The 17,977-nt window shown below is 45.2% G+C and overlaps 1 protein-coding gene across 3 annotated transcripts in view; it reads left to right on the forward strand.

The window, feature by feature from the left end:
* LRP8 (LDL receptor related protein 8) overlaps nucleotides 1–17,977 on the forward strand; it is a 1,041,819-nt gene that overhangs the window by 896,819 nt on the left and 127,023 nt on the right. For all 3 annotated transcript variants that reach the window (XM_085602589.1, XM_085602587.1, XM_085602588.1), the window contains one exon: nucleotides 2,198–2,337. In XM_085602589.1, the coding sequence (XP_085458715.1) occupies nucleotides 2,198–2,337 (140 nt within the window). The remainder of the gene's footprint in view (nucleotides 1–2,197; nucleotides 2,338–17,977) is intronic.

The following is a 17,977-nucleotide window of genomic DNA, read 5'->3' on the forward strand; positions in this document are numbered from 1 at the left end:
TGTATTTCAAGGGCCTGCTGCTCTCACAGGTCTCGACACTGCCACTTTGTGCTTTACACCATTGCTTCCTTAGTGTCTTCCTGCTGCTTACATAATCACTGCACCACCTTGTGTTTACACACTTTTTATGTATCTTGTTGCAAATTGGTGCGTTGGATAGCAAAATAAAATATTGTAACAAATGTGCGCCCATAAATGTAATCCAATTGCTAACAGTAGTCTAGTACTGCCTCTGAGCGACTTTGTTTAACTACTCATACCTGATAAAAGCAGCAGGACATTGCCATTGTTTGGGTGGATTTATGCATGTCTGTATTGGTACACGTTGCATATCTTTGTGTGTCTAACAATTGTTTGAATTGAAAATGCTGGAAGAGCTCTAATGCTATGTTTATTTTAATGGGACTACATGAAGGTCCCAAAAGTTGCAGAATGTTCATGGAACATAAATCAAAGCAGGCGTTGGTAAAGTTAGTAGTTCTCAGCAGTAAAGGTTTGACCAGTGCTTCTTTACATTGGGATTAGCTAATACCTAAATGTCCACAAGTGTACCATATTGCACATGTACACATTTGTCACGACTATGTGCAAGCATACAGACACATGGCAGCCATCTTGGAAGGGGTTTTGTATCAAAGAAAGCCTATTTCAAGATGGCCATCAACGTGTACACATGCCTCGCAATGCACTGCAGCTATGCTATCATTTTTAGTTTACCATGCCAACATGCTGACAGTCATTTTTGAATGGTAATTTGAAAGTGAACAAAAAAAGTATGCTGGAGTGGGAAAAAGTAAGCTAGAAGCTCACTAACACTATACAGTTGCTGGTAACTCTTAAAAAATAAAATGTTTAAATTGGAAGCGGGAATGGGGTGCAAGACCTGAGGGCAAGAAAATGAGCATGGAGGCAAAATATAGTAGGGTATCAAGTTAAATACATGAGCAATCACCATGGAGGGGAAAGAGAAAAAGCAGAAATAGAGAGTGGGGGATAAGGATGCCGGAGAAAAAAAGAAGCAAATGCACTGTCACATCATGGTGAAAGGAGAAAAAAAAATGAGTTCTCTCAGGTTAGTGCTGGAAGGAGACAACTCATCCAACAGGGAGTCAGTGAGATGAAATGTTCCTAGGTGAGGCAAACACAAGGGTAGAGAGAACAGCCATCAAATCAAGAGCAGACACCTGAGACAGCGAAGGTTTCTAATCCCGAGCAAGGGGCTGACCTAAAGCCCATCAGGTACATGTAATTATTCGAAACAATAGGTGTCCAACAGACAGCAGAAGCTTTCTCGGGCCAAGACCTAATAAAATGTGAATGAAACATTCACCCATTTCAAGGCGGGCAGTGCTGGTAAGCCTTACCCGCAACCCCCACTAAAGTAGAGGAGAAAGGGTAAATGTGCTGAAAACAATGATCTCATTGTAATCCACAAATCGATTTATATTTTGTATTTATTTGTGATGTTATGTGGCGTAAATATGGCTTCAGGGTCTTGGAGTGCTTCACAGAATGTATCATAAGTCAACAAGAGCGCTTCACCCAGTCACCTGGCTCTTTGTATACAATATTGAAGGAAAGCAAGGATGTAAGGAGGCATACAAGGATCTATGCACAAGTAGTAACACAATAAATATGTATAGTGTACCACCAAATATATACAGACATCATTTGATCAAATGAATTAATTTGGTTCACACAACATGGTCTTAAATGAGTAGAAATGCATATTATCAATGTAGCTTTCATTTCTGTTATTAAAGTCAGGCTTATGCATGCTAGGGTAAATAACAATGTCCATATATTATAAACTGTGGCAGATTCTGGGAGGGGTGGCGGGTCTCTTTACTCTACCTTTGACACTGCCCACTACAGCTGGTCTCAATGTTCCCCGTGCAAGTGTGGATTGGAGTCAAGAGGTCTGGTACATATTGTCTACTTGAGTTAATGTATGATGGTTGGAATAGAATATTATTCTCCCCTTTCTCTTGACTTCTGACTGCTGTTGAAACATCCTCTGGAGGCTGTTTACTCATTATCTTACTACTGCTGACCTCATACCACTTTCAATTTGCTGCAAAACATGGTCATTTAGCACCACTCAATCTAGCTTCGCGTACACCGAAGGGCTCATTTACCCTGCTGTGAAAGTTGATTGCTGTAGAGATTAATTAATTAATCTTTTGTGCTTTTTCAGATTTGCTAAACCAGCGTCTGTACTGGGTGGACTCCAAGCTGCACACACTGTCCACCATCGACTGCAATGGCAGCAACAGGAAACTTCTCATCTCTTCGGTGGATGACCTCAGCCATCCTTTTGGACTGGCTGTGTTTGAGGTACAGAGCTGCAAATATATTGGGCCGAGTATAATGTGTTGTGATGCCAAATAAGAAGGGAACCGAGAGCGACTTGTCACAACTTGGTATTTGTTTGCCCGGTGTTAATATCACTTGACAGAGGTGCAAATTGCTGAGTGAAAGCAATCGATCGGGGTTTGTAAAGCGCGAATACTCACCCGTGAGGGTCTCAAGGCGCTGTGGGTGGCGGGGGAACAGCGGATCAGACTAAGTGCTGAGTTCATCCAAAGAGCCAGGTCTTGAGGTCCTTCCGGAATTGCGTCAGCGAGTATAGTCCCAAATTCGGCTTTATTTATTGAAAAGGGCAATGAATGAGGCCCGGGGGCTTCCCTGTTTGACACTGGATAGTGTTCACAGATGCCAGCAGATCAGATAGGAATACTCTCATACACAGGAGGAAAGTTAAACAAGTGCAATTGTATACAGTACCTGTTTAGGACATGTAATTATGGGTATAGGGCAAACAAGTGCAATATTTGAACTACCTGTGTAGGACATACAGACAAGTGAATTACATGTAACTGCTGAGTGGAGAAATGTTGCCACCCAATCCTAAATATATTCTTGCAGACCCCGGCTTCCTCCTGCAGCACTTCCTAATTGTCTTAAATTACCCAGGTGCCCCTGTTTCAATATGGCAGAACCCTTCAGCCACCAGGAAGGCCTTTCCTGAGCTCCTTGCTCAGTTTCCTGTTTAGATGAACTCTCCTCCCATCTGACTCTTACTGTGACTGGAGCTAGGCTGGTGCGGAGGGCCCTTTGAGTGAATAGGGGAAGCCCTTTATGGAATGTGTAAGTCAAAGAGTTAGTGCTAAGACTGCCCTTTGTTCTACCAGCTATTCGGTATTATTAATTCTCCCATGAAAGAACGCGTGATCTAGCTCTGGAGGTGTTATGCGTGAAAATAATTGTTCTAAGCCGAAAGTACATTTTTTATAGAGTTCTTTTGCCACCCAAGTTATCAAGAATCTGATATTACTATCAAATCCGATTTTGAAATGTAAGTAGGAATTAACTTTGGAGCATTTTGCTACCATTTCGCCAGTCAGCGATGGGAAATGAAGATTTTCCCTAGGCCTATTCAGGGAAACCTGTAGCAGTACTGATGTGGTGAAATAGCTTGTGGATGGTTTTGTCACTGCAAGAGCGCACTAGCACCATTACGCATGATGTCTATTTCCACATATTGCACCATGCCCTGCGGGTTTACAAGGCACCCTTTAGGAGTGAGCAGTAAATATATTTTAAAAAATAGGCCTTTCCTTCATGTCAATGGAACTTTTTCATTCCAGGTGCCACTGCTGTTCATTTAAGTTGCAGCCCAGCCAAAGCACCATGGTGCTCCTGACATGACAGACATATTTTTGTCATGGTAACCTATAGAGTCTACTTTAGCTCGTTAACCGCGGTGTAAAATCCGTGCCCGGGCGGGGCCGCGTCTGCCAACGGACGTGCGCAGCACTACGGAGGTAGTGCTCACGACGGCCTTTGGCCGACGCACGCAGCGAACGGGTTAATGTCTAGCCTGGAAGCAGAGTGGATAGTTGTTTAGTGAATTACGATTCTAAAAACATTGACATGTCTTCACCCATTTGACACTAGCTTGTCGGCATATTTTCATCTCAACAATGTTACAGCATTTGATCTAAATCAATAAAGAGACAATGTGGTTGATACAGTGTCTAAGTGACGTCGTCAGAACCCCCTTCAGAGGGCAAACAAGGGTTACTGGGCCCAACTGTGGGGGTTGAGGCCTATTACTCCCGAGGTCCCAGGGCTTGACCTATTATGGATCCTAAGCAATTGGACCAAATACCCCTTCAGCCCTTGACTCTCAGTAGTTGCGAGGTTCAAGCAGACCCAGGCTTCTCTGGGGTGAGGTAGATACAGGGGATGAACACAGGCTCACAACTCAAAATACACACAGCAATAAATGATTGTCCAGTCAAATACTTACTTTTGTGAAAAAATAAATATTAATTTTACAGCTGGTACCACATAGGGAAATACAACATTCACAAACAACTTCCGCAGTCCCCTGAGGTCAGGGCACTAGTGTTTCTTTAGGTGGTTCTCTAGTCCCACTCCCACCTCGTTCTACAGATAGTGGTTATTCCCCATTTACTATAGGGGACATGAAGGTGAAGCCCCGCTAGTAGTCCAAGTTTCAGGAGTTCCACAGATCAGAGTTTGGTACAGGGGGGGATGTTTAATATAGACTTCTGCAGCACCTTGAATGGTCCACATCTATTAGTGGCCATAGGCAAATTGTTCCAGGTACCCACTAGTTGGGGATCTCTTCCCATGTAAAGCTGAGAAAATATGCTATTCACCCAAAGGTTTGACAAAGAGATCAAAAATGTCAATCACCAATCCTTTCAAGGCAAGTAATGCTAGGGAGTATCTTTATAAATGTGTGAGGTAAAGCACTGTATTATCTCTCTCCAGTGGCACCTTACAAATTTGGGTAGTGTAGAAGTTCACAAGGACTCTAAATAAGATTCCATGCATCACTGAAAAGCAAATGCACATCACCTAAATACCATTTTGAGATTTTGTCTGAGATCCATAGTGCAACTAAAATTTTGACAAAATCCTCCAGTGTTACTCGGTTGCTTGACTGGGCTATTTTTGTGCACCATATCTAACCATTCAACCGGGGTCCCTTCTGTGTAGAAGGATGGAGATATGGAAAGCAAAAAAGAAAGCCAACAATGAGAGCACGAGCTGGGCCTGGCACTCGCCTAAAGGATGGGGCTCAGATGTTATCAATGTTCAGAGTAAAAAAACATTTAGACTTTTGATAACAAGATTGTAGCGTCATCAAGGGGAGACTGTTCTGCAAATAGTTCGGTGGAAGCCTTCAAAGGGATCCAGGGGACATCCAAAGGCCAGTTTGATGCTAAGATAATTGGGCCCACCTCTGAGGATACAGAAAAAGGTGTATCCAGTGGCACCCATAGTGCAGGAACGTCTAGAACCATCTTCCTACCCAGAATCTACCTGTATGCTTCTGTGCCATTTCTTACACCTGCCCCCATAGTTTCTACTTCCTGCCTGAGTTATCCCTACCCAGATCCTTTTTTGCCTGCATGTGGGACTCCACATGCCTACATACTTTCTCTGCACCCTTGGACTCCCAAAACCCATGCATGCCCTCCCTAAATACACACTTCTAACATTCACTCTCCTCAACATCAACTCTCACTGCCCCCGTGTTCCCTAACCTCTGTACCACCTTGTTTAATTTATCTAACTGAGCGCTTCTTTTTGTTCTTGAATTCTCCATTTTCTCAGCATCTTCGTATGCCTGAAGGATGTGGTGTTGCTTAGTGACAGTCATGGACAAATTTGGTTCTGCCCTTTTCACTGGGCACATTTATGGCACACAATCGGATAATTTCGGTAGTGGTTCATTAGTTATCTGTGTACTTGAGAGAGTTCCCTTCCCATCAATGGAGTCATCTACACTATGGAAGCAAGCCCTCTCTTTTCCAGTTGGCTTTTACGTGCATTTTTCGGTAGGTTTTCTGTCATTTGAAGTTGCTGCCACTGTGTTGTGATTCTTCCAACTTCACACTCTCTAGCGTACTCCTAGACTCTGAAATTGGTCTTGAACCTGCAGCATGCTTGCATCTATGTTTAGTACCAGACACGTTCCACAATATGTTCCAGTGATTGGCCGTATCCCTCAGTTGCATTCTGTCATCTGATGCCATCCTTGTTATTGTGAGCTGGCGCGAGGGTCTTTATTGGCTTGAGTGGCACCATGTTTGAGCAAGGAGCACGTTGCACCTTCTGGTTCGTGCTCTGGATATTTTTTAGCTAGACCCTCTTTGTCCTGTTTACTTATGTTCTTGGGCTCCAGCTTGTTCTGGCTGTTGTCCTCTTGATGTCAGAACCATCACCCACCCCTTATGGCTTGCATGATTCGCCTGCTCTCCTGTTTTCCTAGCTACCTTTTTAGCCAGTCTGTAGGTATTTCAGGAAACCTTCCTGACTTCCACCCTGTTTGCCTCCACCTGGGGGATTTATCTTCTTTCCTTCATGTCTGCTGCCCTCGTATCACCACTCATTTTGCTCCCAGTAACTCTAGGCCTGGTTTAAAGTGCTGGTGACCCACCATCTGCCAGGTGAGTGATGGTAATAACCTCAGCTGCCTTATCGGACTACTGACTGCCGTATTTAGTGATTTCCGCCTTCCTAGTGGAGATCTCTGTGCCTTCAGGGGAGCCTCTGCCACAGCTCCTCCTCTGAAGGCATTGAATGTTTGCTGAGCATCTTCCATGTTTCACACAGCCGCACAGTAAACTTTATTTTACAGGAACAAATTACCAAAGCAGGAGTTAATTTCTGAAGAAAAAAAAGACCCTTACACCCTCAGAGTTTTCTCCCTCTCAGGGAGTGGGAGCAGTTTTTTGTTTTTTCTCTTATGGACTGGCAGGCTCTTCCTGGTGGTCCTGAAGAGAAAGGAAAGCACATCAGACCATCTGCTCTAAATAGGGCAGACGAGTAGAACCAGCGAGAGAGCCTCTGACAGAGACATGATGGTCTCTTGACTCTAGAGGCATCAGTTTGTCAGACAGGGTACCCCACCAGGTTTGTGACAGTGTCCTGTCTGCCAAACTCGACATCAAGCCCTCTGTTCCTTGCCTCATACCGTCCCTTTCGCTTGTTTCTCTTACCTCTGTATCAATGATGCATCTATCTTCTTTTATGCTGATTTTGCAGTCTTTCCGTGACTCTTGTGTACTCTAATCTGGCAGCATCTCTCGAGCTCATGGATGTGTCCATGTGTCCTTGTACCTTCATGCGTGCGCTGCGGCTTGGGATCACGTGTTTTCATCCTGAGGCCGCCTGATCCAGCCAGGTACCAGCTCCTGGTGCCTCTTCGGTTGCTGCTGTTCGCTTCTCCTATGCTTCTGAGTTTGAGTACTACCCTTCTCCAACCACTCAGTATCTTATTTTATCAGTTGTTCTACCTGCTCGTACGGTGCAGCCCAGTTCCGACTCAGCAGGGTGTTCAGCTTCATACCCCATAACAGTTCTTGCTGGGTGTTGCCTTCCAAATGACCACACCTGAAACAGCGGACCACTCCCAGGGCCAGGATGGAGAACCAACAGCAGCCCTGGCAAAAATGCTCAAACCAGCCTCTCTCTTTGTCTCCCCGTTCTATCTCTATCCAAACATCCATTCTCCCACTCTCTCCTCTCCCTCTCTAAATATATGCTCTCTACTTTCCCGTCACCTCCCCCCCCTCTCTCTCTCTTTCTCTCTCTCTCTCTTGAAGCCTCCCAGTGCCTGCTGTGAGAGAAGCACCAGGAGCGGCCCTCAGCTTTCACAAACCTCCATGTGCCCATGCCCACTGGGAAGATGCCCTGGGGAATAACAGGCCTGTCCAGCTCTTACCACTCCTTAGGTGCTGCTGTTGTCTTGAAAGGCCAAGAAGCACCAGTGCTTTTTATTAATACATCACTTGAGTCCTCCCATTTTGCCTGACTCAAATAATCCTGTTACTCTGGCCCTTACACAAGAGCAGGGATTTGGAATTGATGTCCCAGGCACTCAGACGGCCCCCTAGTGACACCCGCCTCTTTCCTTTCAAGTAGACAAAAAGAAACCAGCCAAGGGCTCACCACTTGTGGTACCCCCTCCCTCAAATATTGTATTGCCCATACGTGGATATTGTGCTTATCTCAGTGATCTATTTAATTGATTATACAACCGGTTTCAAAGCAGGTATGCATATCAAACACATTATATCGTAAAGATCAGTTTGGGCAGTTTGTCAGGGCTTCCAGTGCTACTGTGATCAACTGCATCAGGCAACTTCATCATGCATCAGACCCCCCCGGCCCCCACCGACCACGCACGCAACCTGGGAGTCATCCTCGACTCGAAACTCACCATGACCAAACAAGTCAACGCAGTCTCCTCCACCTGCTTCAATACCCTCGCATGCTCCGCAAGATCTACAGATGGATCCCGACAAACACAAGGAAAACAGTCACCCAGGCCCTAGTCAGCAGCAGACTCGACTACGGAAACGCCCTCTACGCCGGAGCCTCGTCCAAGCTTATCAACAGACTACAAAGAATCCAGAACGCCTCTGCACGCCTGATCCTCGACACCCTGCGCCGCGACCACATCACCCCCTGAGGAACCTTCACTGGCTCCCTGTCGACAGAAGGATCTCCTTCAAGCTCCTGATCCACGCACACAAGGCACTCCACAAAACCGGCCCAGCTTACCTCAACAGCCGACTCTCCTTCTACGTACCCAACAGGACACTCCACTCCGCCGACCACGCTCTGGCCACGGTCCCACGCATCCGTAGAACCACTTCCGGAGGCAGATCCTTCTCCCACCGTGCCGCCAAGACCTGGAACACCTCCCCCTCTACTTACGACAAACCGAAGACCTACTGACCTTCAGGAGACAACTCAAGACCTGGCTTTTTGACCAGTAACAACAGCACCCCCTTCCCCCCTCCCCCAGCGCCTTGAAACCCTTACGGGTAAGTAGCGCGCTTTACAAATTTAATAATTGAGTGATTAATTGACACCTTCATCATGCATCAGACACCTTCATCATGCATCAGACACCTTCATCATGCATCAGACACCTTCATCATGCATCAGACACCTCCATCATGCATCAGACACCTCCATCATGCATCAGCCACCTTCATCATTCATCAGGCAATTTCATCATGCATCAGACTCTTCCATCATGCATCAGACTTCTCCATCATGCATCAGACACCTCCATCATGCATCAGGCACCTCTATCATGCATCAGGCACCTCCATCATGCATCAGGTACCTCCATCATGCATCAGGCACCTCCATCATGCATCAGGCAACTTCATCATTCATCATGCAACTTCATCATTCATCAGGCAACTTCATCGTGCATCAGGCAACTCAATCGTGCATCAGGCAACTCAATCGTGCATCAGGCAACTCAATCGTGCATCAGGCAACTCAATCGTGCATCAGGCAACTCAATCGTGCATCAGGCAACTCCATCGTGCATCAGGCAACTCCATCATGCATCAGGCAACTCCATCGTGCATCAGGCAACTCCATCGTGCATCAGGCAACTCCATCGTGCATCAGGCACCTCCATCGTGCATCAGACACCTCCATCGTGCATCAGACACCTCCATCGTGCATCAGACACCTCCATCGTGCATCAGACACCTCCATCGTGCATCAGACACCTCCATCGTGCATCAGACACCTCCATCGTGCATCAGACACCTCCATCGTGCATCAGACACCTCCATCGTGCATCAGACACCTCCATCGTGCATCAGACACCTCCATCGTGCATCAGACACCTCCATCGTGCATCAGACACCTCCATCGTGCATCAGACACCTCCATCGTGCATCAGACACCTCCATCGTGCATCAGACACCTCCATCGTGCATCAGACACCTCCATCGTGCATCTGACACCTCCATCGTGCATCTGACACCTCCATCGTGCATCTGACACCTCCATCGTGCATCTGACACCTCCATCGTGCATCTGACACCTCCATCGTGCATCTGACACCTCCATCGTGCATCTGACACCTCCATCGTGCATCTGACACCTCCATCGTGCATCAGACACCTTCATCGTGCATCAGACAACTTTATCATGCATGAACTTCTGAAGTCAACAACAGATGACCAACAGAGGGATAATTTGGCAACCATCTTGAATTAAACGCACCGCCTTCTGACTCATGACTCATAAGATGTTGGCAAGAGCAACAGAGTTTTGTGCCTAAAGGTGTTGGTGATGAACATCTGAGTTAGGCGTGTAATGTGTGTGCCACCAGAATGAATCCCTGCGCTGTGATTGACGCCTGCGCCCCAGAGACAGGCAGATTGCCAAGCTAAATCACTGCGACTTCGCGATGCCTGCTCTGGCTCAATCTCTCTGTTGGCACACTGCGCGAGTCTGCTGATGTTTTCTAAATGTTTCCCTCACTTGTTGTCTTCACACCTTCATCGACTCCGCAGGCTTTAATCAGCAGCCTCCTGCGGCACCTGATTTACGACTGTGCCGCTTACAGATGCGTTCGGGATGTTGTGCTGACTAATCAGCGCTGTTTATTATGCACTGATGATTAGGAAAACAAAATATAATACCTCCCAGGAGAACTTCCCATTTTTCAGACAAAAACTCACTATTTACAGACCCATAAAAGAATATTGTTCGCAATGGATGTAAGATGATGGAGTAAAAATATTGATGTTGTAAAAAAAAAACTTGAAAAAAGATACTGGTAAACAAAGAAGAAAATGTCATAGTGCATCGTCGGGCTAAGGTCAGGTAAGTCTGTTACCCACTCTTAGGTGTGTCTAGAATACTTGCTTCCAGACAGACTGCTCTATGGGTCCACAGTAGAGAGTCTTTTGTTATGAGCAGCAGCGGTTTCTTTATGTGGTAGCGTCGCCCCTCCACCCACTGCGAGCCACCGAAGTGTTAAAAATAAAATGGCAACAAAATGATTTCATTAGCATTTTATTTTTAAACCTGAGTGCGGCTCGCAGCAGCCTCCAGCCTGCCCCCGAGCCAGGAGAAATGGGGGCGTGTCCTGACTGTGCTCTGCTGCCAATTGGCAGCATGGAGGACTGGCCAGACACTGCAAAGTATGCATTGCAGTTTGTCCGGCTGTCTTACGACGGCCAGCGTGACATGCGCACTTTGCCCCTCTCCACCCAGCTGTCTTAGACAGCTGGGTGGAGAGCAAGCATAGACCTCCAGGGCTTGAAGAAGCGTCGGTTCAACCTGCTCCATCCAATCCTGGCCCTCTTCTCATGCTTATTAACAGCATGAGAGCAGCGTCTGGATTGGTTAGGGGTGCTCTTCCTGCCACAGACTGCAAGAGAACACCAAGAAGAACGCGTAGTAGCCCGTGGGTAAGTACAACTTACTTTTATTTCTATTAAATGTGTAATGCATGTGTTTGTGTTTAAGTTTGGGGTTTTGGAGGAAGAGGTTGTTTGTATTTGGGCTTTTGAGGGAGGGGTTGTTTTAGTTTGTTCTTTTGGAGGGAGGGGTTGGTTAATTTTGTTTGTTTGGAAGTGATGAGGCGGTTTGCTCGCCTCACCACTTTCAAAGGGTACCAGCCGCCCCTGGTTATGAGTAAATACATTTACTCCAAACGAAACACGCTTGCTTCAATTGTGCTTCTGCAGATTCGCCTGTGTGACGAATTTGCACATGGGTGGCAAAAGTTATATTTTGCATTCGAAGTTCTAAAATAATTTTTATGTTAAGATTCTGCTTGTGCCTACCGCAACGCTACCAGTGCTCTGAAGTGTTTGCCATTTATAAAACTTTGTTAATATATTGTAAAAAACATGGGAAGGAGTATCTCCAGATTTGCCATGAAGACCAATTTTATGATGTGTGGGACGTTACAAAGCTTTTGTCTAGTTGTTCGTAAAAAACAATTTTGAAGGTTCGTGAAAGTTACAAAGTTTTCAGATAAAAATGTTAGGTAATGGAATCTCTCAAACGTAGGCCTTGCATTAGAAAACCCTACAAAAATCTATTTTTGCCATAAAGTTCTTTCACAAAACCGTTTTTTTTGTTTGTGGTAATATTTTTTTAAGGAAATTTTGCTAATAGAAAAATAATTCCAACGTTGACAGACTTACAATGTTTACAATCTTTAAAACTTCACAGACAAATGTTAATTGTAGCACATTCCTAAAGCTTAGCCCTAGTGATTTCCCTTTGTGGATTGGTGTAAAACCTCTTGTTTTTAGAAAAATCTCCCTAAACATGCATTGGCAATGCCAATAGGGCTCGCCTATGCAAGAGCAATTGGCTTTGGCAATGTGTTTTAGCCATTTTGGACACCAGTGTGGCTGCTGTTCAGCATGGCTCAACATTAGTGGCATGGTGTGAGGTAGAGTGGAGTGGGGTAGAGTGGAATGGGGTAGATTGGAGAAGTGAAGAGGGCAGTAGACTGGGGTAGCATGGAGTGGGGTAGATTGGGGTAGCATGGAGTGGGGGAGATTAGAGAAGAGAGGGGTAGATTGAGGTAGTGTGGAGTGGGATAGATTGGTTTACAGCGGGGTAGATTGTAGTGAGGTATATTTGGGTAGAGTGAGGTAGACTGCAGTGGGAAAGATTGGAGTCGGCTGTAGTGGTGTAGAGTGGGGTAGATTGTAGTGGAGTGAGGTAGATTGAAGGTGGGGTAGATTTGAGTGGGGTTGGGTAGATTGTAGTGGAGGGGTAGATTGGAGTGGAGTGAGGTAGATTGTATTGGAGTGGAATGGGGTGGGGTAGCTTGCAGTGTACTGGGGTAGATTGGGGTAGATAGGAGATGATATGGGTGGATTGCGGTTGATAGGAGTGTGGTAGATTGGGGTAGAGTGGAGTGAGGTATATTCGGGCAGATTGGAATGGGTGGATTGGAGAAGAGTGTAGTGGGGTGTATTGGGGTGTATTGGGGTATATTAGATTGCGTTGGGGTGGAGTGGGACAGATTGGAGTGAAATGGTGTACTTGGAGTGGGGTAGATTGGATGGATTAGAGTAGGGTAGATTGGAGTAGAGTGGGGTAGGTTGGAGTGGAGTGAGGTAGATTGGACTGGAGCAGGGTATTTGTAGTGGAATAGACTGGGTGGATTAGAGTAGGGTAGATTGGAATGGAGTGGAGTAGGTTGGGGTAGACAGTAGTGGGGTAGACTGGGGCAGATTGGAGTGGGATAATTTGAAGTGTGTGGAGTAGAGTAGGTTGGAGTGGGGTATAGTGGAGCCGACTGAAGTGAAGTAGATTACAGTGGAGTAGATTGGGCTAAACTGTAGTGGTTTAGATTGGAGGGGAGTGTGGTAGATTGGAGTGAGATAGAGTGGAGTAGAGTTGGATAGATTGGGTGGATTAGGTGGATTAGAGTAGGGTAGAGTGCAGTAGGGGAGTTTGGGGTAGAGTGACGTGGGGTAGATTGGATTAGAGGGGGGTAGATTGGCTTGGAGTAGAGTGGGGTAGATTGGATTGGATTAGAGTAGAGTGGGGGTAGATTAGAGTGGAGTGGGATACATTGGAATGGAGTATACTGGATGGATTAGAGTATGGTATATTAGGGTGGAGTGGAGTGGGGTAAATTGTAGTGAAGTAGAGTAGGGTATATTGGAGTGGAGTGGGGTAGAATGGAATGGAGTGGATTGGAGTGGTGTGGAGTGGAGTGGAGTGGAGTGGAGGGGCGCAGAGTGGAGAGGTGTGGAGTGGCGAGCCGTGTCATAGAGTGTCTTACAGTGGAGTGGAATGGCATAGAGTGGAGCAGAGTGTTGTAGAGTGAAATGGTGTAGAGTGTTGTAGAGAGGACTAGTGTAAAATGGAGTGGTGTAGTGTGGAGTATGCATGGTGTGATAGAGCACTGCCATTTCAGACAACACGTTTCCAATTGAAAATGGCCATTACATTTGCACAGACAGTTTTACTAAGCACAAATGACAATGTGTGGGACTGTCATCACCAAGTGATCTGTTTTGTTTGTATTAAAATATTTGTTTCCACCACACTTTAGAATTACAAAAAAGAATGTTTCATTTCTCCTGTTCTCATTCTGGTGTATTCTGAAATTTCAGCACTGTTGATTTTTGTTGTGTGCTAGAACAGAAAACATTCTACTGACTGTCTTCTCGCATGGGGGCTCAACAGGATGGATTGTCACATAAATTCGCTCACTTTGAAGTCAGCAAAAGAAAAGTAAACACCAAGTTCCCTCGGAATAAAAAGCCTGAAATTTGACCTCTGTCTTTGAAAGCACAGAAAATGAGACAAGATAAGATCAAGAATTAAAGGCCTGTTTACAGATAAGGAGTACTCACGAGACGAAGTCAAGATGGACAGCCTAAAACAACAAGCAAATGACAGAGCCAGCTAGGAAAGACGCCAGTGCTTAATTTGAGCCAGTGGTTTCCGGTACTCGGCACCAGCACTTAGTCATCAACACATTTATGACACTCTGCCACATGGTGGCACTGCTCATCTAATTTAGAGATGAGCTGAGCAACAGTTGTTTATGAAAACAATATGCATAATACAATACTAATACCTGCCTCTCCAGCCATTCCTTTAGCTTTGGGGACCTGGAATAATCTGAACTGTCGCACTTGCTGGCGAGAGAGATGTTTGGTAGTTGTTTTGGTACCTGCATTGGCAGTGATGACGAGGTAGTGGGTGGTGCAGGCTGCAGTGGCCTCCTGGTCAGGGCCCTGGCAGTTATTATTTTACAAATCGAGCACTGAAAGATGCACTCTGTTGAGTGGCTCAACAAAAGAAAAAATAGATCTGAAAAAGTTTGAGCACTGTAAGGGCACAAGTACTTGGGCCATCCAAGAAGAGGGAAGTGCCGACCGCAGAACTGATCAGAACAAAGCAAGCAATTTAGAGCGGGTTTGAAGCCCACCATTGGTAAGTAATGGGAGGGTTCCAATCAAACTAACTGTAAACAAAATGCCTCGAAGAGACCGCGAATGCGCTGTCTACTCGAGACCTAAAAAAGGCAAAACAATTATAAATAAGACCTTTGGGTTAGTCATCTGGTTACACTATTCGAATTTTGTATCAGAGCTGGCCATGTGATGGAATGTCAGAGGTTGAGCCTTTTTGCTCTGGCAGATATCTTTAGTTTGCAAGCCTCAAATGAGCTTCAAGAGCCTAGGTTAGAAAAACAGAATGTGAGGATACAAGTCAGGGCGAGAGAAGGCAGACACTCCACCTTGATGGGGAACCAGGACATACCCTCGAGGGTTCACAATTACTTTGAAGAAAAAACAATTGTCTGATTAGCAGACCAATAAACACATTTTGGGCCACGCTTTCATTCTAGAGGCCATGCCCTATATGCACTGCAGTCAGGGAGGTGGATGCTAAGAATTGTTGCAGCCTATGGTTACTGTGGACATTGGGAATGCACATGTGCAGTGTTTTCGAAGTACAAGGCAGAGGATGTTGGTGCAGACCATAGCATTGCATACTGTGTGCACAGCACTAGCTAGAGTGAGAGGTCTTTGGTCATCCCATGTGCCCAGTGTAGGCAGGACATATCCATATTGTTACTGTATTTCTGGACACTGGGGGCACAGCGTGGATTTGAGGAATACCTAGTGACCAGTATCCACAGGTCAGGAGAAGCAGAAAGAGGACATGGTGACAGGCCGAGTCATATTGGTTCTTGGGGCATGGATTCACTTGTCACAGGGCATAGATGCCAGCCATTGCTTGTTCCTGGTACCTGCAAGACATGTCAACAGTCCTTACCCTATGGGTGTTGTAGAAATTGGTGCCCGGGACCAAGCAAGTTCAAAAGTCAAGTCTTGCTTCAGTATCTGGAGAACTTGGTGCTGAGCAGAGGACTAGGCCAAAGGTCATGCCCTCCTAGCACAGGGAAAGGCAACAGGCAATGCCCTAAATGTAAATCTGATGTAATTAGTGTTTAGAGGATATGGCTGCCTTATAGGTGCTTCAAACATGGGAACTGGGCACACGGGGCAGACTACAGGTTATGCCTTGTGGGTGCTTCCAACATGACACTGGGCATAGGGCAGATCTGCAGGTATGCCTGGCACCCACTTCCTGCAGGACACAGACGTAACTCATACCAGCGGGCAGTGCAGCTATGGACACTGATCGCAGGTAATGGCCATATATGATGCCTTGTACCCAGTCCCAGCATGGCAAGCATATTGTTCACGTAGCCTGCAAAAGCACCCAGATTACATGACAACAGAGTTCACTCTACAAGCATGCTTAATGCACCGTGGCCACAGTACATACCCACACGTGCAGGACATGTCCCGTGTGTGTGGACAAAGGCTAGCATTATAAAATTCAAGAATTATAAAAATTCAAGAATGGTACTGATTTCTTTTTGTTAGTGGTATATTGTGCTTACTTACTAAAGCATACACTATAAACCCCTTTACAATTTCCTGAAGGTTTTTGAAGTTGAAATAAGGTTACGATTAAACTAACCCTTAAAACCCTGAATTTCACCAGTTATGGCTACCTACGAAACCTAAACTCATGCGCTGCTTAGAAACTAAAATAAGGCAATATGCCTGATGTGATCAATTACATTACTTATAAAATTATGTATGACATTACTAATGGCATCATCTACAACACAGTCCATGATCTGCGCGCCCATTGCCCATATATCTAGCAATCACAGCACATGGCGCAAGTTCTTGCCCTACGCGCACTAAAAGTTAAGTGCATGGCATGCCCATGCAGCTAACTGAAACAGTACAATGCAAAAGGTCATGCTTGTTGCATGCTTCATACAGGTGATCTGATGGCAGAGTCACACATCCTAGGCCCACATTTTACAAATTCACTCTCGGAATTGTAAATACAGCATGGATTACCTGTTGCAATGGCAAATCATGCCAAACACACATTAGCATGTTCTGTCAGTGACTTGTTGCAAAATACGTTGGCTTGAAGCTAAATATTTTGTTTTGTAACTATGTTGCGAATTCGAAGAAACCAAGATGTCTCCTTTCCAAACATTACGGCAAAGAGAAACCGAGGCGAAATGCAGCATCCTAAAAATCCACAGTAAATAAATATATTCCCCATCTTGCAATCATTTCAAGACATGAGTTATATGGAAATATATTAAACCTTGCATATGTAATAGTAGACAGTTTGTTGAAGACGTGCAATAATTATGCATGGATATGGTCTTAATAGTAATAACCGAGTGAGATATTTTGCCATGATATAACTCGGACATAGGCTGTTGTATGAACATTAGGTCCAAGTATATGAAGCACGAGTGAAGACTGTGGGTTTTAATTGGAGGAACAAAACGTATTATCTTGGATGCTTACACGCGCTCCTTTGTCACACGAACGAACCTTGGAATATGGCTCTTCCAGCGCATCTTCATCCACACTCAAAGTCTGCACCTGTTCTTAAGCAAGGGTTTTTCATTTTAAATATCAAATAGTTTATTACTTAAAGGTTTTATCTTTTTAAATTCAGCAAGACTTCAAGTACTTTGCTTTAGGGTCATACACTCATGGAAATATACTGCATTCCCATGAATACAGTATGTCACCACATCATCTGCAATGGCCCATGTGTCTTTGACCACTACACACCTTACAGTTCAATCACTGACACATTACACTACAAGGTTCTGAAACTCCTAACAAGACCTGGGTTTCGGATGGTGAATATAAAATGCTACTGCGTTTGATCATATTCCTGTTTTGCTATCCTGAAGCCAGAAGGTTCTGACCAAATAACCTTTTCTGCCTTCATTCCTGATCCTTTACAATTGTCTTTTTTCTGTAGTTCAGTCCTGCTCCTCATGTCCCCCCTCCAAGAATGAGTCTAGGGGATTGGTTAACAGAGAATGCAGAAACTTATATCTGGCATCGAATATTTCCCTTTTCTGGATAACACCAGCAGTTCCCCTTCGGCAAATGTCTCCACTTTGACCAATCCTTCGATGAACATGCTTTGACCAATCCTTCGATGAACATTACATTAAAAAACACTTTTTAAGTGTTATGCGTACAAGCACCAAAGAGGGACTTACAAGCAAAGTTCATGAACCCAAACTCAGCAAGCATAGGCTGTG

The sequence above is a fragment of the Triturus cristatus genome, chromosome 4_2 (genome assembly GCF_964204655.1).
Source record: "Triturus cristatus chromosome 4_2, aTriCri1.1, whole genome shotgun sequence".
NCBI lineage: Eukaryota > Metazoa > Chordata > Amphibia > Caudata > Salamandridae > Triturus > Triturus cristatus.